The 20,674-nt window shown below is 36.8% G+C and overlaps 3 protein-coding genes across 4 annotated transcripts in view; 1 reads left to right on the top strand and 2 right to left on the bottom strand.

The window, feature by feature from the left end:
- The window catches only part of LOC106120051 (intron-binding protein aquarius), a 51,875-nt gene extending 51,394 nt beyond the window's left edge, over positions 1–481 (top strand). The window contains exon 27 of the mRNA XM_013315227.1: positions 234–481. Within this exon, the coding sequence (XP_013170681.1) occupies positions 234–395 (162 nt within the window). The 3' untranslated portion in view covers positions 396–481. The remainder of the gene's footprint in view (positions 1–233) is intronic.
- Positions 482–879: 398 nt separating this feature from the next.
- Positions 880–6,602, bottom strand: LOC106120055 (probable G-protein coupled receptor Mth-like 3). Its single transcript, XM_013315232.1, has 9 exons — positions 6,357–6,602; positions 5,121–6,232; positions 4,577–4,768; positions 3,916–4,034; positions 3,770–3,848; positions 2,859–3,019; positions 2,239–2,377; positions 2,011–2,100; positions 880–1,836 (listed from the first exon to the last, which is right to left on the bottom strand). Exons 2-9 carry the CDS (start codon positions 5,414–5,416, stop codon positions 1,623–1,625), a joined length of 1,290 nt encoding a protein of 429 aa, XP_013170686.1. The 5' UTR covers positions 5,417–6,232; positions 6,357–6,602; the 3' UTR covers positions 880–1,622.
- A 905-nt stretch (positions 6,603–7,507) lies between these two features.
- pug (pug C-1-tetrahydrofolate synthase, cytoplasmic) lies at positions 7,508–20,530 on the bottom strand. 2 transcript variants are annotated; one of them, XM_013315340.1, is made up of 15 exons: positions 20,408–20,530; positions 17,532–17,730; positions 16,260–16,396; positions 15,636–15,870; positions 15,076–15,187; positions 14,502–14,727; positions 13,844–14,017; positions 13,104–13,269; positions 12,386–12,689; positions 11,646–11,863; positions 10,844–11,054; positions 10,356–10,504; positions 9,063–9,166; positions 8,087–8,372; positions 7,508–7,871 (listed from the first exon to the last, which is right to left on the bottom strand). In XM_013315340.1, the coding sequence occupies exons 1-15, from the start codon at positions 20,443–20,445 to the stop codon at positions 7,629–7,631; spliced, it is 2,802 nt and encodes a 933-aa protein (XP_013170794.1). In that variant the 5' UTR covers positions 20,446–20,530; the 3' UTR covers positions 7,508–7,628. The 2 variants fall into 2 exon arrangements, with proteins under 2 accessions (XP_013170794.1, XP_013170793.1); XM_013315339.1 differs by lacking the exon at positions 20,408–20,530 and adding an exon at positions 18,110–18,219.
- Between the last annotated feature and the right edge of the window lie 144 nt (positions 20,531–20,674).

The following is a 20,674-nucleotide window of genomic DNA, read 5'->3' as shown; positions in this document are numbered from 1 at the left end:
CGACGTTTATGTTCCCTGACTATTCTGATACTTTGTAACAAAACCGCGCCATTCACGCCAAAGGTTTCCAACTAATAATGTCTAAAAGTACATATTTTATACTAAACTGCTGTACCAAATTGTGTATTGATAACTTTGAAGTATTGGATACAGTTTTTAGACTTGTCATGCTTGATCTTAGGTTCGTGGAAGTGTTTACATCATTTTGAAGTCTTGCGATATGTTTTGTTCAGGAGGGTGGTTGGGTCCCGCCCGGCAGTGAGAGCGCCGCGCGACCGCGCTCGCCGCGCCCTCCCGCCGCCACGCCTGCTGCAGACAGCGATGAGGAGGACACCGCGCCCTCCTTCACACCCACAAACATCGTCAATGAAGTCGAGGACGCGCCTGACAACTAGCGACACAAACATCTCTCACTTCAAAACAGATGTTACACAGATTATATCACCTTCTGTGACTCTTGAATCCAACTTGTTTTAGATTTAAGTTTACTAATTAAAGGTTAAAAACTCTTTAATGTATGATTTTTTTAAACTGGCATTCCTCAAAATCCCTTAATAATCCTACTTCTTACTAATATTATAAATGCGAATGTTTAGATGGATCGATGGATTTGGCATAGTTGTAGAACATTGTCTACTTATTAAGTTTTTTTTTTACTGCGCGGTCGGAGTCGCGGGCTACAGCTAGTATAGTAAATATCATTCAGAGATAGTGCAGCTTACCCAACAGCGAATTAAAATAAAAAATGGAAGTCGTTTTAATTATTAAATTGAACAAACAATTCACTTTGAAATCCTGAAAGCTAAGATGTGAAAATAAACACAACATTTGTTAACAACTTTTATATTTTCTAGAAAATAAAATAGAAAAATACACGAGTAGTACAAAAATAAATACTTAAAAAAAAGGTAATTTTTTTTCTATAAAAATGATCCTTACCAAATAACTAAAGATATCAACAAATTTAATATTACACGTCTGTTGGAGACGTGTACAAGTGCCGTCCTTGGACTCGCTCGCAACACGTTAGAGTTCAAGGACACCACCTCGATTTCGGCTGCATTTATCTTGTGCAGGGCGGGATACTTTGTCGGTCTACGCAGAAAGACGCGGTGTTACTTTACCCGACAAACAACGGAACACAAGGTATCGTTTTCCGGAGCCGCGACGAGCTTGTATAAATATCGTATGATTTTTGTAACAAGTGCATTCATTTGGGAGTAATAAAGGCGACAGTATCTCGTTTACGTACTAGAATGAAGTCACACGAGTCGGTGGCAGTTAATGTGTTAATATTGTACACAGACATGAATAGAACTATAAAAACTAAACCTAGTAGAAGTACAAAATACGTAAATAGCGAAACGTGTACGGTCAGATTGATAATTCTAAATAAATTGTGCAGTGAGCTTGACTAGAATTAATAGAGGGAATTATTAATATTTATAAATGCGAGTTTTAAATAATATTCTTAGTAGTATGGTGCTTTTAAAGCTAAATTATTTTAAATTATACCATTTTTTGGCCATTTAATGAGTTTTTGTAGGTAAAACCCTACATAATTCAGTTCCGCCAGCAGAAGGGAATCTTTGATAAGGTCCATCCCACACCAAAGAGGTTAGTTATATGGTGACTTTCTCGTCCATCGGCACATCCATGGTATGTTGTATGACGTCCTCGTCGTCGTCAGCGAGCGCGAGATGTCGCTCCACGTGCGGCGCGAGGCAGTCGAGCACGCCGCGCCGCAACAGCGCCTTCACTACGCGTCTCCGCAGCACCACCAGCACCAGGAAGATCAGCGGACCTTGCAGCACGTTCACAAAGTCCAGTATTACCCTGTAACAATTAAATACAATTATACGCCAGAATATACTGGCAACACATCACAGTTATCGAAGGACCAACATTTTTTTTCTTAAGATAGTAATTCAAAAATATTTTTCTGTTCGTGTCACATCAAATGCTGTAAGAAATGTCTCCTAGTATAAATTAAAAAAAAGAAATACATACCATATAATGCTCCGTTCCGTCAATGAACTTATCATTTCAAAGACCCAGGGAATTCCCATTATAATAAACAATCTGATTGTCATTAGAAATCTAAAACAAAGAGAACATTAGTGATATTTTACTTGTAAAAAACATTTTAGTACTAACACGTTCATTGTTACTGGATTTTTTATGTACTACTACATTGATCCGAAAGCAATGAACGTGTTAAGTAAGTAGTATACAGACTTGTATTTAAGAGCCTTGAGATGTGTGGATGCGAAGCTCTGCCGCCAGAGCAGCACTGAGGTGTACACGAAGATGCAGATGTTGGCTGAGATCAGGATTGACATCACACTGTACATGTAGTACCACTGCTGCTTCTTGTCTGCTCACAAAATGCCGTAATTTAGTACAACGAATTTCAAATAAAATCGTTCATGAACTCGTGCCGCATTGTGACGTCATAACTTACAAATATAACTGAATTTAGAATATTCCAAATCTGAACATCCAAGTTCAATCTAATTAACGCTTTTATAATTTGCCTTTAAATACTTTTTTATTGTTGTTTTTTTTTATATATCGTGATCATTGTTCCATTTATTCTTAATTGAAATTCAATGTAGCTATTGATCGATTGTCAAAGAGCTGTAACGCGTACAAAAAAACATCCACAAGACTCGATATGGGCGCGGCACAGAACAATTTATTTGACATTTATATTCTTGTATACTTCCATTCAAATGTTATGGCCGCTCGAAATTTTATTAGAGGCTTATCTAAATTCAATTTCATCCATTAACAATAGTACGTGTGATAGACACGAATGACTTAGTGGTATGTAAACTATGCAAAATATTACTTACTGTAAAACCCGCAGTATCTGAGTCCAATACCAGGCTTCTGATGATTTCCCGGCATAAAGTTAACAATAGCCATGCCTACGGTGAGTACCGTGCTCGACCCCCAAGCGTACAGAGCGTACCACGCGAACTCTTTCCATCCATAGTCAACTTTTAATGGACGTCTGAAACAATAACTACATATTACATCTATCGAACATATGGCTTTACTTTTCTATATGAATTTGGACTTAACAAATACTTCGCAGCAGTCTTAGCAAGTCGTACCACGACTATACAAAATTCATGTTACGCGTTTCGTCTGACGAGTATGGTTCTGGTAGACACAATCCCCCTCATGATTAGTCCTGTTTCCCAAAATAAATGAGACCCAATTTAGCAGGTGAGTCATGAAGGACGAGTTCAATATTTTTGAATAAAGCATCTACTTAAGCATAAATTGTCAATAAATTTAATCCACTAATGCTTGTAACTCGTAAAACAGTTTATCATGTCTCTCCGTATAAACATTCTCTTATTTTCTCAAACAATGTTCCTTAAAATTTACGTCGAGATTTTCCTGTTACAGTTTCATTTTCACTGAAATTCGCACATATTCAACAATGTTATCTAGATCGTTAACATTTCTTATCTTGTTCGTAACCAATTTACAGCAGAGCGAATATTTTATAATTCACTTGGGTTTCTGAGACCAAAATCTTTGTGTAAAACATATTATTATCTATATTTTGACAAAGATAATGACAAGGATGATGATTTTTACATATTTAGTCTCAGAAACCCATGGTCACACGTATTTAGCATCAAAAACCCGTGTGTGACGTATTCATTAATATTTTTGTACCTTAATTTTCCAATCGATAACTAATTAATCGTTGAGTTGAATATAAATAATATGAAATATAGAAACATACCTCATGCTACGTAGTATCTGTATGGATATCGCATTGCTCCAGAAGAAACTAGCAATAAGGAAAAAGTAAATCAGAAAACCTGAAAACATATTCATATTAGTATTGTTTAAACATTGCGTATATATTTTATATAGATAAATAAATACCTCTAGTAGCACAAAGATTCATGTCTTGAAAAAATGTTAGGAGATTGTTGATGGCTATGCAAAGTAAACCCAGCGCAAGAGACACGCAGAAATTAATGAAACTCTTCCCATTTAAATCCCTGAGAACAAAAACAATCAATTAATAAAATACAAACTTTCTAAACGTAAACATAGTGATCACACGGAGTGTTAAGGGAACGTACCTATACTACGTAACCCGTTTAGGGAGGGAGGGGTAGCGTAGTTTAAAATACCACGGTCATTCACAGGTGTGAGGGGTGGCTCAGGTTTTTGTCACGTAGTCGATTTACTGAGAGAAATCTCGTATTTTTATAGCTATATTCGAATAAAGCGCGCAGTGTTTAATATGTTTTCACAAATTTTCTTTTTCATAACACATAATTCACTAGTAATTTAAGCATGCAGTCTTATGCAATAAGGACGAGTATGACTAATTTTTTTTTTTTCAATTTTTGCCTGTGAAAATTTTTAGTTTGAAATTAGTAATATTTTTAACAAAAACATTATTCTTGCCATATATAGCTGCAGAGCTAACTAAATTTCTTACTAACTAATTACTTTATAATACGGTGATTTAGTGTACTAGTATATGATCTTGCTTTCATGGAAATTTAATATTGAGGCTTGTATAAGTCTTTACCTTATCTCCGGTAATGCGATGTACACGAGGGCAGTGAGGAATAAGAAGACGACAGACACCAGCATGCAGTAAGCGGACACCTCGTAGCTGACAAGTGGCTCTGGCGGCACTGGCCTGCATCCCAGCACTGATACAACCGCATCCGCTAGAAAAGACTCGTTCGTGCTTTTCGTGTAATTGGACACGCAGAACCTAAAAAAAATATTACTTAAAAAAGACCAAAAAAATCCAACTGACCACAAACATATATAAAGCGTAAAAACATCTCTCCAGTTATTCTATCATAATTAATGCACGGATTTCTATATCGTATTGCAGACAAGTGCTGTTTATCTTACTAATATCATAAATGCGAGTGTTTAGATGGATGGATGGATGTTTGTTTGAAGGTACCTCCGGAACGGCTCAATGGATTTTGACGAAATTAGGCACACTTATAGAACATATTTTGGAAGAATACATAGGTTACTTATTAGGTTTTGTTTTAATTCCGCGCGGGGGAGTCGCGGGCGACAGCTTGTATGCTTATAAAAATAAATCTTACGTGTTAGGTGCAATCTCGATTTGATCATTAGGTACATTTACAAGTAAGTAGCCGTCTTCTCTGACCGAAAACGAGATAGTATCACTTTCAGTTTCAAATTGAATATCGTGTTCACAAATTATCTCATAAGTAATATCACTATCGTTATTTGTTTTTGGGTCCCAGCACGCGAAAGCGTTTGTTTCATCTTGATATAGGTATAGCCCTGGACTACAGCATAAAGTGTCTTCTAGTTCCACACAATTTGTACTACTAAATAACACTAAGATAATTACAGAACCCGTTAAATAATACATGTTTCAATATCTACGGAGCATAATTAGATTAAAACAATGCGAAAATTTTATTAATAAAAAACTATCGACGTGCGTTCATCTCACGACTTCGCTTTAAACCAACTGAAAATTATTTCGGCGGTTACAAGTTTTATATGTTCCGGTGTTGCCCCGTCATTGCTGTTACCTTACCGTTTTCATTTCATTGATACATTTTAACGTGAATAAATATTTCAGGATAAATGTGTAAATCACTATTATATAAAAATACACATCAAACTATATATGTATTTAGATGTTAAAGATACTTCTAATTTCTACAGAAATGTAATATTTTACAAACTACGAATATGTTATTATTTATTCAGAATCCTGTATCATGTGACATTAAAATTTATCACTGTCGTTTTTAACATATGTGCAGGTTGAATTTGCTCGATAAGCTAAATTCGCCTACATTTGGTAAAATCCATGGTCTGGCAACACTAAAAACAGCTGTAAAAATAAGAGTTGAATTCAACACAAATGAGTATTTTTTTTAGATATTTAGGAATAATCATGGAAACTTTGTTCTTTACATTTCTGTTTTTATAAGTCTGTGAGCCTTCGAGTTTTTTCCTCGATGCATTATTATTTTAGTGATCACATCGTTATCGATTTAGGTAAAGCAAAATAAATTGTCTGAGTAAACGCAATTTTGAATCTTAACTACTAACGTATCAAGTTGAATAAACATAATGATACATGCCTTTCCTCCTCACAATCTGACCGTGGGGCTGAACTTTGGTTTTTTACTTAACCCTTTAAAGACCAATTCAAGAAGTCCCATCCATTGTTCTAGTTTTCATGTAGGAAAAATTAGAAAATATTTTTGTGTTCATTTACTCGATTTATCCAATTCTTTCGAGTATTTCATATTTTTATTTTTAAAAAAGGTCGAGAAACAAGAAGTTTTACTTACCCCGCGCGTTTCTCCAATAACAAGAATCTTTTCAAGTATTTCTTTAATCATTAGACACTCACTTCACTAGGTAAAGAATTAATCTGACGCAACACAAAAGTTTTAAGAGCGCAATAAATGATAAAATTTAAAAATACACATTTTAAAAATTAACTAATTTCACATATTTCCGACAGTTTTCGTAGGTACTTTAAAATGTGCCAGGTCATAGATTAATCCGCAGTTCGACATAGAACAAAATGTACGTGTCGTTGTACGTGTCGGTGAAGTACCGTAATTTTTATAAGAATTACGACAGCGGAAAATTATTTTTGAAAACGATGATTTATTTATTGTAATTAATTTTCACCATCGAGTAGACATTATCTATGATATTTTTTTTAATTTTATTTTATTACCTACAGGATACTCGTGCAATAAATGAACGTGACAATATCGATTATTAAAATCGATCATATTTTTTTAATTGTTTGTCACTCTCTTTTCAACCTATTCTCATAAGGAAAGGGAAAGGGAAGTGGATTTGACGGAGGAATTGTGCCGGTCCATAGGCTTAGTTGTAAGATTTTTTCTTTGAAAATGACTTCAATTTGTTCTTTGAAAATGACTTCAATTTGACTCATGGTCAACGGTCAAAGTTTATAGTAAAACCGTCATTGAAATGTATTCAAGTATGAATCGACGATTGACAAGTTCTAAAATAAATATTGCGTATCATTGCTTATCGCGTTAAACTTATGCATTTTTTAATCCATCTAAAATCGCTGAAATAGCGAAGTGACCGATGCCCATATACATACGCAATTGCATATGCGTAGCCTACCTTTAATCGACGGAGGAGAGGATGCACAGAAAGAAATTATTTTCCCTTCCCATGCATCCTCTCATCCGGAAATTCAACTTCCAGTTCTCATCCTTTTCTTACAAGAAAAAGGATGGGAAGGGAAAGAGGACTAAATTAGGCCTCCGGGACGCACACTCATCAGACTGTACGCGGAATTGCTTCCACTTGACGCCTGTCTCCTGTGTGGTCGTGGTATTTCACTGGGCGAGCCGGGACAATTAGTGCGATGATGTTAAAGCTATCTCTACCACTGCTTATTATTTATACAATTAATAAAATTGGAGTGTCTGTATGTAATATAGAAAAAAAATCTTTCGTACACATAATATATTTGAGTTAAACATATTTAAAAAAAAACGAATTTAACCAAAAGAGTATCTTTAAAGGGTTTCATAATGCAACTCTTTTTTGGTCGTATTATTGGGAATTTAGAAAAGACCCTCAATCTCCATTGTGTTTGTGTTTAGGTCTATGTCGTAGATGCTGGGTCGTGTCGGCAGGCCGGGCATCTTGCTGATCTCGCCGCACATGGGTACCACGAAGCCCGCGCCCACCGACACAAACATGTCGGTGATGCGCAACGTGAATCCTGTCGGTGCGCCTTTCACTGCCGGGTCGCCAGTCAACGAGTTTGACGTCTTTGCCATGCAGATCGGCAACTTGTCGTAACCCTGGACGTAAAACGTTACCAGTATTAAGTATGCTCTCATAAAAAATAAATATTAACACTGGTTTTCAAATATCTTGTCAGCTCTTAATTTCGTGAGAGTCGTAGCGCAGAATACAATTTTAGAGTTGCGCAGGAGGGCACTGTGGAGCGCGCAGATGACATTGGACTACAAAATATTTGAAAAGAACTATACTTAGTTTTTAATTAGTAACTAACCATGGCAGTGAAGACTTTGATCTTCTCGAGTACTTCGTCAGTGTACTCGACCTGTCCGGCGCCGTACATCTGCTTGGCGATGGTGAGCACCTTCTCCTGAATGCTGAGGGTGAGGGGGTAGAGGTAGTTGAAGTGTGAGGGTGAGGAGCAGGCGTCAATGACCGCGTCAGCGAGGTCCAGTGCTCCCGCACCTCCCTGCGCCCAGTGGTCGCACACCACCGCACGGAATGCGCCGTTTGCCTCCGCGTACTGCTTCACCAGGTTCAATTCCGTTTCCGTGTCGTTACTGGAAACATAACGTATCCAATGTAAATACTCTCTGTGATTTTTGTAAATACCTTGTGTCGGGAAAAACTAGGCGTTTCCCTTGATATTTCCTGGATTTGCAGTTTCTTTTAAATAAAATACGTCTTTTCGTCTCGTCATTGAGTCAGGGCTGGTTTTTTTTTCTTTATCAGTTCGACATATGAATGTTCAGAAACATTATAAATTTCAACAAGTTTGTAATTTTCTTTTTTATAGTTGATATTGATTATTATAGTCAATTATTTATTATAGGAATTATCATTAATTGTTAACTACAATGAAACACATAGAATAACATTGAATTTCGTCCTGGTATAAAGGCGGAAAATTAATTAAATAGCCAAACTATTAAAAATTAATTAGTCAAGATAATATCAATCTTAGAATATAACATTAACATCTGAATCTAGATCAGGACCGGTTTTAGCATTTCCAGCGCCCTGGGCCAGATTTTTGCGGTGTTCACTTTTTTGGTTTCGAGTGAAATCTTCCAAAAACAGGATATCTAAGGAGGCGCCCCTTAATACCCTACGCCCTGGGCGGTCGCCCTAACTCGAACTACCCTATTGCCCTTAGTTAAGTTTTTTTTTTCAGGCGCTCTTTAACACAGTTTTTTTCTTTTAAATAACACGACAGAAATAAATTATTATAGAAATGATAAATATCTCACCCGTGGCGGTTGATGGCGACGACAACTGGCACGGAGAAAGCTTTGCCGTTGCTGATGTGCTTGCCCAAATTGCACAGGCCCTTTCTTAGCAGTTCTACGTTCTCCTGTATCATATTAAATTCTCTATATAACGTACATTTTTATCATTTTACTAATATCTCTTACTAATATATAAATGCCAATGATTAGTTGGATGGATGGATGTTTGTTTGAAGTTATCTACAGAAAGGCTGATAAGATCTTGAGAAGATATCTTGATGAAATTTGGCAATGACATAGAACATAGTGTAGAACACATAGGCTATTAATTAAGTTTTTTTTTAATTCCGCACGGACAGAGTCGCGGGCAGCTAGCAACATATATTTTTGTCATATTTAATGGAACTTCTTGATATCTATAAATAAAGAAATGAACTGTGAAAATGACGCGTAGATGGAACTTTGTTTTATGATAAGGCAAAGTCCGCTGTTCATGTTCGCGTCACAAGTATCAGGCCCCCGACGCCAATCTTGTGGTTTTCCCAGTTAGCCGAGTTTCCGAGCTTCGTGGCGGGATAAGTCACAACTTATTTCCGTGACTTTTAACATGTGAGTGCAATCCAAGCAGAATTCCAGTGACATGACATACGGTTTCAATTTTTAGTTAAAAATTCGTCTGCGGGGAATTGTCGATTGTAAACATGACCTAAGTCAACTTTAATGATTCATTGATGAACGTACTGGTAGAAATCAATAAGTTTAACGTGAGTTGGCTTTATAAGAAATGATGAAGTCAGGACTTACTATTATTTTTATGACAGTATGAATTTAAAGTTCCTGAACGTAATTCTTGCTACGATTGGACTTCATAAAAATCACGAGGGATAATAAAAATGATTGTTGCTTTGAGAAGTTATATTGTAACCATGATATACGCAATGAATTGTGGAAGCTCACTGGCTGTACGACGAAGTAATTTGTGCGTATTTGATTTCCGCCATTTTGGCGTTGATTTTTTTTATAACAGAAGGGGGCAAACGAGCACCGGGAACAGGGAGGTGTACAACGACGCCCATGGACATCAGCAATACCAGAGGAACCGCAGATGCGTTGTCGGCCTTTGAGGTGTTGATGGAAGCGGTTTGACGACGGTATGTATTCGATCTAGTAATATGGATAGAATTAACTGTCATGTAACATCAATCGGCGAGTTTAAATCGAAACATAGTAAAAACAGTAATTTCCAAGCAATCGCCTATCTATAGATATCAGTGTGGAAACTTTTAAAGATTAATGTAATTATCGTAATGTTACCTGTACATAGACATCATGGAGAGGTTGTCCAGGTGAGACAGGTGGTCCTCCTCCGTGCATCTTGAGCGCACGTACAGTTGCCACCAGCACCACGCAATGCGGCGTGTCTCCACTCGCCCGACATTTTATGTCGAAGAACTTCTCCATTCCTATACAACGTATTCCATAAGTATACCAACAACACATATTAACCGAGTCGAATCTTTTTTTAAACCATTAATCGACGGAAGGATACGAAAAAACAGAATATTTCCCCGTCGTATACATCTCCTCCTCCCTTCCTCTTCCCATACTTTCTTTATAAAATAAGGTGGGAAGGGAAAGGGTGTAACATTGCTTCCGGCAAGCGCACTCATCAAACGAAAGGAGGAATGGCTTCCGGTCGCCTGTCTTCTGTGTGATCATGGTATTGCACCGGGAGAGCTGACCCATTTATTTTAACACTTCTAGTGTAAAGCAAGTGTGTAGTGTTTGTAGCCGCAGTTTACCTATGTCGGAGCCGAAGCCGGCCTCAGTGGCGACGAAGCCTTGCTCTCCGGCGAGCTGTATGGCGATCCTGTCCGCCAGTATGGAGGAGCAGCCGTGCGCGATGTTGGCGAAGGGTCCCGTGTGCACCAGCACCGGCGTGCCCTCCAGCGTCTGCATCAGCGTCGGCTCCAGCGCGTCCCGCAGCAGCACCATCAGCGCGCCCGTCATGCCCTGACACATACCAAATACCATCACTGCTGGTAACTACTCAACTTTGACATACTCAGTCAAGTATCTTTTGAGACCTAACAAAGTATTGTTTTCGAATATCTATACATATTAATAAAATTTGAATGTCTGTATGTAAAATTGAAAAAAAAAAAAAATTCGTACATACTTTGTATTTGCATATCCGATAACAAAAAAAACAATTTTAAATTAAAATTTTTGTCCGTCTGTCTGTATGTCTGTCCACTAGGCCTTTGTTCTGGGTAATCTCCGAAACAGCTGGACCGACTTTGACGATAAGGTAGCTGATAGACCCAGGCATATTATAGACTACATTTTTTTTTAATGATACGCTGACGAAGTCACCGGCGATCGTTAGTCTACTATATCATTATGTAATAATAAAATAAATTCAACATAATAAGTCTTTTCACTGGTAAAGTATGAGCAGAAACATTGCTATTTAATTTCAACAGGCGTTATATAGATGAAAATATAACATCATGCTTATCGTTTTAAAACAATTATTTAAAAACCATTTATAATTTTATAAATTTTAATCTTGTAATAAAATGTGAATAGTAGTGTTAATACCAGGTCATCTGCGGTGACTGGCGAGCCGCTCTTATCCAGTGCGACCACCATGGTGGCGAGGCGCTGCTTGATATCGTCCACGTTTCTCCCGAGCGCCAGGATGGCCATTATCTCTGACGCCACGGATATATCGAACGCGGTCTCCCGAGTGAAGCCCTTCTCCGTCGGGGATTGACCGATCGTTATTTTTCTTAGATATCTATCGTTTAAGTCCACAACTAAAAAAATAAGAAAGTTATTCATAAATATGACAACATTCGCGAATAAAGCTTAAACATATAAATAAACGTTGTTTTTTTTCAAATATTAATAGATATATGATTAATATTTGAAAAGACTTAATTATAGCAATGTACAAAATACGAGAATTTTTATGTATGACTATATTAATAAATAGTACTCTAGATGTACAGTCAGCTGCATAAATATGTAACATACATTTACAAAGCCTCCAAAAGTAGTATATTAACACTAGTATGAAACTTATATATTAATTTTAAAAAGTATGTAAATATGCGTATCCGTCCTTATGCTTCAGACTATATTTACATGTTATTAACAAATTCGTGCATAAGTATTATTGAAACTGGAAATTATACAAGTTATTAAAGTTTGTAAGTGTACAAATAATTTTGCAGCTGACTGTACAAAATGCATACAGTGTTTTAACAGTAAGTCTCGCAGTAAGGTTTTAGATATCATTTCTTTGAAACACTATTAAATAAAAAAAATATATTTACCTCTGTTCCACATAATCTTGTTTGTATCAATATTAAGCCTGGCGAACTTGGTCCTTTCCTCGTCTGTCAGAGTGTCAGGGTCTGTCTTGTTGATACCCAGCCTCTTCAGTCGTCGCAGCTGGATTGCGGAGAACTTCCTAACACCCTTCACCTTGGGCACCAGCCGGTCGTACAGCGGCCCGTCCTTCTGCGTCAGCTCGTGGAATATTCTAGCATCCATTTGTGCCGCCAACAAATTGTTAGCGGCAGTGACTGCGTGGATGTCGCCAGTTAGATGTAAGTTAAAGTCTTCCATAGGGATAACCTGGAAAGTTTATTTTATTTTTTTCTCGATCTACATATCTACATAGACAAGGCCAGTTTCAGTATTTCCGAGTTTTAGCGGCACACCTATTTTGTTAGTTTCGTGAGAAAACTTCCAAAAATAGGGTATTTTAGGGGGTTCAGCGGAGCCCCTCTCGCGCCGCGTTCGACTCTTTCGGCGCTCCCTTATGTCCGCCGCCCTGGGTTGTTATCTCAGCTCTCTCTACCCTAATACTCTACCCTTACCCTATACGTATATCTTGCTATTGGTTGTATATCGATGAATACTCGAAAATCGTATAAAGATTAGCCGTTGAAGGTGACTAGGCGGATTAGTAGTAGTTTTATGAAGTTAACGACGTAGTTACAGTTAGATGTAAAAAAACAGTCTGGGAAGTATTTTTTCATTAGTTACCTGGGAGTAGCCGCCACCAGCAGCGCCACCCTTGACTCCGAAGGTGGGTCCCTGACTGGGCTGACGCATGCAGGCGAAGGCGTTGCGGCCGCGATGTGCGCACAGCGCCTGCACCAACCCCAGCAGCGTCGTGCTCTTGCCCTCGCCCAGCGGTGTCGGTGTTATACTGCATCACACACACATACGATCATCACCTCACCAGTCACCACCAACAGCGGTACAAGACAGCTTGTTGCGTCTTGTAAAGGGATTTCCATAGATTTCTAGATTAATTGATCTTTGTGTAGATCGCTTAGCTTGGGTGTAACTTTGTCGTTCAAATTATTCACGAGAATATGTTTTAAAATTCAATTCAAAAATATTTAACTACTAATATTTTTCAATGATATTTTTCTTTTGCATCTAGTTTAGTTTTTAAAACATTATTTTAAAGACAATAATTCGCGAAATAGATTAAGTAAAAGCGTTAATCTATTTCGAGAATTACTATATTCAAATATTGTAAAAGTTAGTAGGTTGAAACTACGGAAAATAAAACGATTTTGGCTAGAGAGGAAAGAGATGTGTATTGAGCGAGAGTTAACCGGGTACAGAGCGGAATGACAAGTTCAAAATTTAAATTTGGATTTACAAAAATCTTAATCCGTGCAAGTAATCCAATAGTTGTCCAAAACTGTTACTAGTCATAATTTAGTAGGGGCTTAGCCTAGCTTAGCTTAGAATATATGTTTGGTACATACCCAGCGACGACGATGTACTTGCCGCCGCGCTGGTCGCGCAGACGGTCCAGCACAGAGAGGGAGATCTTGGCCTTGGTGCTGCCGTACTGCGACACCTCGCTGGGGAACAGACCGATCTCCTCCGCCAGCCGCGAGATATGCTTCGGCTTCTGAGACCGCGCTATCACGATGTCACTGACACGAACAAACAACACATAAAACCTTTTTCCATTTCTAATTTTTGAACAAATAGATAATGAAATTTCTAAAACACTTTAACATTAGTGATTCTTTTAATATTAACTTACATCCGACCTCAACAAGAAACTTTTTTGTTTATCGAAGTTAACACCAACTTAAAGAATTCAGTCAAAGGATTGCATTACTTATGTTTTTTTTTTTTATAAGAGAAGGGAGCAAACGAGGTGATCAACGATACCGATGGACATTTGTAACACCAGAGGAACTGCAGATCCGTTTCTTGCTTTAGCAGATTTATTTCAAACGGGAGTTTAGGAATCTTTTCAACCATCGCAAAAGAGAATAACCAGTGCTTAGCTCTAGTGACTTTAAAACAATTTTTCTATCCCTACCGACCACCGGACTCCAAAGGGCAATATCGACTATATTACTAATGCTGTAAGTCTGCCTAGAAAATATTTAACCGTCAGTACTGTACCTGGGCGGAGGGGTCTGCAGGTTGAGACGCAGCACCTGCAGGGGCCAGGCGGGCAGCAGCAGACGCTGCAGCTGCCTGCGCGCAGCCAGCACGGTGTTGCGCATCAACATGGCCACAGTGAGCGGTCCCACGCCGCCCGGCACCGGCGTCACATGCCCCGCCACCTGCACCGCCTCGCTGTACGCCACGTCACCTACCAGACGCTGACCACTCTTCTTTGTCGCGTCTACAATAACGTTACACTTACCAAAACTGACTGATATCTCTAATTATTTAAACAAAGGGTTGATGTTATTTTTAGTTACTTTATATTCACAGAGAGGTTTAATTAAGCGCTTATCGTACGATATGTATAATGCAATATTATGAGAAGCAGAAGTGTGTAACGAACGTCCGCATAATGTTTATAAACAAGCATGTGGGACTGTGGGTTGCCATTACTGAAATACCTGCACATAAACATAGTTATCTCTTTCTATCAATATTATAAATGAAAGAGACGATAATATGGTTTGACTATTTCGAAAGTGGAATTCTACCATAGGTTAGTGAAAAGTATTTAGTACAAAATTACCTGGTATAGGATTTATTCCGCAATCAATTACGATCGCTCCAGGTTTAATCCATGAGCCGCGGACCATTTCAGCCCTGCCAATGGCCACCACTAAGATGTCAGCGGTCTTTGTCTAAAACGGATAAAAGTTGATATGATGCTTATACTAGAGGTAACAACAGGCAAGTCTCAAGAACAAAGGCTTAGTATTTGTTTTATAATGAGAAAAAAAATGGCCTGTAAATATTAATGGCCTATAAAAATACAAATAAGAAAATTTCTTACATAATCTTACACATCGTGATATTTCGTATTGGTTAGTTTCAAATACATAACTGCATACAATTTCCAATAAGATTTACAAACTGAAACACTTACCGTGGGTTTCTGAGACCAAAATGTATAAATCATATCGCCATCCTTATCATCTTGACAAAACATTGATAACAATATACAGTGATAACAATATAGGTTTAAAACGGATATTTTGGTCTCAGAAACCGACAGTTGCTTATTCCCAATATGAGATATATACTAGTATCCTATAGTTACGAACCGGCAGTAAACAGTTACAGACTTACGATTTCACTCAAGTCGTTAGTCTTGGAGTGGCAAACAGTAACTGTTGCGTGTTCCCATTTGAGGAGTTCTGCGACCGGTGTGCCAACAATACGGCTGCGGCCGAGCACCACAGCACGCTTTCCAGCTATACTGACGCCGGTCCGCTTGATCAGCTCAATACAGCCCGCCGGAGTACACGGCACAAAGCCTGAGAAGTCACCGATAGCCACGCGACCCTCGTTCTCAGTGTTCAAACTGGAGGGAATGGAGATTTATGATTAATAGAAGCGTTACTCTTTGGCCTGTTGTAAACAAGGCATCGTAAATCGTCGAAACTAATATAGTATGGTTGCGTAGCGCTCTAAACAACGACGAATTGTGGACGCGAGTCGTCTATTCGGTCAGTAAAGGCATACCTCTGCCATCTTGAAAATTACGGCTACTTTTCTCACGACGATATTGACAAACAGGTTGCTGCGAAACGTAGGCGATTCTCGCTGTGTACGTTCTATGATGTTGGACTGTGTTAGTTGCTCAGCAACTAAAATCGCCAGTATACAAAGATTTACGTTGCCTTGTGGAAGAGCTTTTTATTAAATTTATTCGAAGATACAAGAAGACATGTAACTATATCATCACTTTACCCGTCAACGTCTTTGTGCGAGGATACAGCGTCAGTAATGAGATGTGAATCAATCTGGTGATCAGAGTCCAGCGGCATCTGCACAATTATACCGTGCACCTGCGGAGACTCGTTCAGGGCTGTCAACTTTGTCAGCAACTACGAAAATAATAAAATAAATGTAACATAATTTATAGGCAATTATATAGAGAGTCATTCGTTTAATTTTCGGAAAACATAACCCTATTACTATTTACGGTTACATTTAAATCGTAAACACAACAAAATACCAGTCGCAAAGAAGATTCTCAGTCTGGGCTTTACAAAATTCATTAGCATAGAACATCTGAGTTCATTATAAGGGATAAAATTGTCAAACATAAACCTATACTATTCAAATAATTTGACAATGATCGATTTAATAATATCTTAATATTTGTACTTAATACAGTGAATCTGTAAACAAGTTGTTAAATAATAATTGCGTCATATCAGATCACAGTTAGCAGTTCAAAGAGCAAGGATGTAAACTAATTATGTTATTGTAATATAACTGGACTGATATAACGTATCGTTTTAATTGAAAATAAGAGAAAGTCTTCTAGACAATTGAAAAGTAGTTTACTAAAATTGAAAATTTTTAATATAAGCATTAGAGCAAATATTTGCACGAATACATAATAAGTATGTAATTAAGTATGTACAATTGAGAAAACAATATTCAGTTATTTGGTGTTATCAAATTTACGTCGTATAATCGCGTCATGTGACCCTGAACCATAATGAGTTTGTTATATCATTATGGAACAAAATAAAGATAGGTTTTTGCGAATCGATATAATAAAAACGTTTGTACCAACATTTAGACGTTCTAAAGAATCAGATTTAACGTTGCATGATACTTAGCAAACATCATAGTTATAGACCTTATTAGTTAAAATCAATTGGCGCGAATTGCGCGCTTTTGGTACCAAGTCAATTGTCAAAATGATTAGTGAGGGAACTTAAACAATGACATTTTAGTAAGCCTAGTATTGCTCCAGTGCACCGGCACAATGTCGGAGTTTCTTCCTAACAATAGTAATACATTAAATAACAATAATACAACTCAATAAAATTACAGAAAAAAATACTATTCTATTCAAATGTCTTTTGAGCAGAAGATCGACAGCTTTATGCGTATTCTTTGAAAATTTGTTCGAAGCAAAACAATTTGGCAAAAATAGTATGGCATCAACTCTACTAATTTAAAGAAATACAAAAAAAGACTAAAACCAATTCAAATTCGACTTACTTCTGTTTGCGTGCAGTCTCTCGGCAATCGGACATGTTCAGCCAAGATGCCTATATTCTCAGCTGCTTTTAATTTCATCCGGATGTAGACGTTGGAATCCTCGCGGCCGCCGACCTGCACGATGGCCAGCCGGGGCTGCGCGCCGGACGACTGCGCTCGGAGTTCAGACACCTGTTGACGTAGTTCATCTTCGATGGACCTGTATTTAAAATTAATTATTAAAATTAACCCTTAACTGACGACCCTAATTTACTATAACTTACACTTACACGATGATGATGATGAGAACATCACTATACTATCAATTATTGGTAAATTTACTTTACTTTTACCGTAAATTTGTTTATTTCCTAGTGATACATTTTCGCTGACGTAAAATATTGGTATCCTTACAAAAATCACATTAAAAACTCTTTTTGAAATGAGAGAATAGTTCTCTAAAAGTAGTAGTAATTAATTGTGTAGGTAGTTTAAAATTGCACTGACATTATCTTAATTTAAACTACAACCTTTTTTATGAATAATAAAATAAAAATAAATTAAAATAACTTAAGACAAGAATTACAGTAATATCATACCGAGCTATTTCGGTTCCTGAAATCACTTTAGCCACCATCCTAATATCGTAACGTAGTCGCCTTCTTGCTCACTTTGCAAGAACATTAAGAGTAAACTGAATTCATATATAAAGAGCCATGGAGCATCACCCGTGAACCACGATAACCTCAGTCAGATGATATAATAACTATTAAAGTAAGCAATAACATATTTATAGATATTATCTTAATCGATTTATTTGTTATTTGCAAATTCTTTAATTACAAATAAGTCTAAAGAAATGGCCAAAAAGTGAAATTTCTTAAAGTCTCTAAGTTTTACATTGGGTTCCTGGAATGGTCTGAAAGTGTTTGTACAAAAGATTTCTAGTTTTTTTTTCTTTTAATAGTTATTTAATACCTTCAAATAATCATTACCGATTAGCTCTTCTTTAGCTAATCCTAGCCTTTTCTTTGCAACCAGTATTTTGTCGCTCGCTACTCCGTCCGCGGAGAATTTAAAGAAAACATAATTAGCCTATGTGTTCTAACATACTGTTCTATACGTATGCCAAATTTCATCGTGATCCGTTTAGCTGTTCTGGAGATACCTTCAAACAAACATCCATCCATCCATCTAAACATACGATACGATTCTCGCGCTATTGATAACTAAATATGGGCGTTTTTGTTTGCCTTATTGCCGAATTGTGATAAAAGGCAGTAAAAACCTGTTTATACTTGTACTTGGAAAAATGTCACAAATTATCAAAATCTTTGCGTTTCTTGACGTCGTTTATGATTTTTTTGTCATACCCGCGCTAGAGTGTTTCGTTCTGTTCTTTGGTTAATCACAAAAATCAGTCACGCATCTTTGAAACTCTATGCAAACAATCGCGTGTAGGTAATTGATATAAGTTTGGCCAATTGTAGATAATAATAGTTTCTAAATTACTATAGTATTTTTTATCGTGATGTAGCGTATTTGAAGAACATGACAAAGTCTCATATTTGTCATGTATTTGTCGAGTAGTTTAAGTTACATTTTTATACAAAATATAGAGGATAAGAGGTAGATTAATCTTCATTAATATATATGGCCTAATCACCCCTAATATAGGGGTAGGCTCCGAGCCCCTCGGTGGGGACCTATAGTGAGCTAATGATGTATCTTCAATTTAAATTCGAGCGCAATTACAAGACATACAAACTTATACTTTTGCGTCTTTTTTGAGATTTTATACATCTCAATATATTTTAGATGTGATAAACGTATTTATAGGAAATTCTTACCTTCTACATTTGGTACAAAATGTTTCTATAACATTAGAACAGTAACGTCGAACAAAACTAAACATTTAAATTAAAATAATGACTGGACACTTTCCTGGAAACAAGTCTTTTAAGTATAAATTTATTGAAGAAGTGTTCCAATACTAAATAGAGATAAACTTTGTTCGGGAAGAGAGTAAAGGTCATTAGAGTATTTTGTTTGTGATGTGAAAGAAATTGTGATAAGTAAACAAGTCATGTTACTTAATGTTACTTTTAAACTTAATATAATATAAGCAAGATAAAAACTATTTATTAATAATCCAGTAACAAGAGACGATCAAGTAGAAACATTCATCTAACAGATCGGATGCCCTGGATTCAATTCCATAACATTCAGTGTTGAATTCTATTAAGCTTAAATATATTCCACGAAGTATTTGTTGACCAAAAGTGCTAGGAAGGTCGAAATAAAAGTATAATTTTCGCGTAACGCGTTTTACGCGTAAAATATTAATTCAAATAAATACTTATTGCTATTTCTAAGAACTACACAACGATAGCAAAAAACATGTCCTTGCCAATAACTGTAGAGTTTTGAATAATTTTTTACAAGACGAGTCACAAAGTATGTAGAGTTTCTTAACTCGATAGATAATTATGATATTTTCAAAAGAATGGATTGAGTTACAATGGACATAAGACACTTAGATATGTACGAAGTCCGGTTTAGATTGTCAACATTTTCAATATGATCTGTAATAGGAGACGTACTACTACGAATAAGGAGTAACTTAAGTACAGTTAAGTTACATATGTTATTAAAAAAAGACTAAAAATAAATCAATATTACTTTTAGGAATCTTATCTACTCAGGAATTAATACATGAAATCAAAACAAAAAACTATATTTTCTGTTACAAATACTTTATATTTCATTAAAGTGAACTTTTAATCATTAATTCTAACAATTGACATATGAATTAAAATTAACACGACGAAGGAGAAACTTTAACCACAATACATGCTTACATATTACATAACAAGGTAAATAAAAACGTTACTTACTGTAATACATTATCAATGCCCTCTCCTGAATTCCACATTATCACGCTGTATAGCGTGTTTATTTATTAAAATTTTATTCACAGACCAGCCGGCGTTATGGCCATGAAGGCACACCGCATACTAAAGAGAAACCACGTCTTGTCAGAGCATAAGTGGTCAGGCAGGTAAATCTATTTGACCGTAGATTTACACTAACCTGTATAAAATGAACGACAGCCATCTTTTTCCTTTCCTTTGAAAAGAACAGAGACAACAATATGTTTTTGT

The sequence above is a fragment of the Papilio xuthus genome, unplaced genomic scaffold (genome assembly GCF_000836235.2).
Source record: "Papilio xuthus unplaced genomic scaffold, Pxut_1.1 DF826961.1, whole genome shotgun sequence".
Classification (NCBI taxonomy): Eukaryota; Metazoa; Arthropoda; class Insecta; order Lepidoptera; family Papilionidae; genus Papilio; species Papilio xuthus.
The sequence above is the reverse complement of the archived record's forward strand: the minus strand, read 5'-3'. Positions and strand labels throughout refer to the sequence as shown.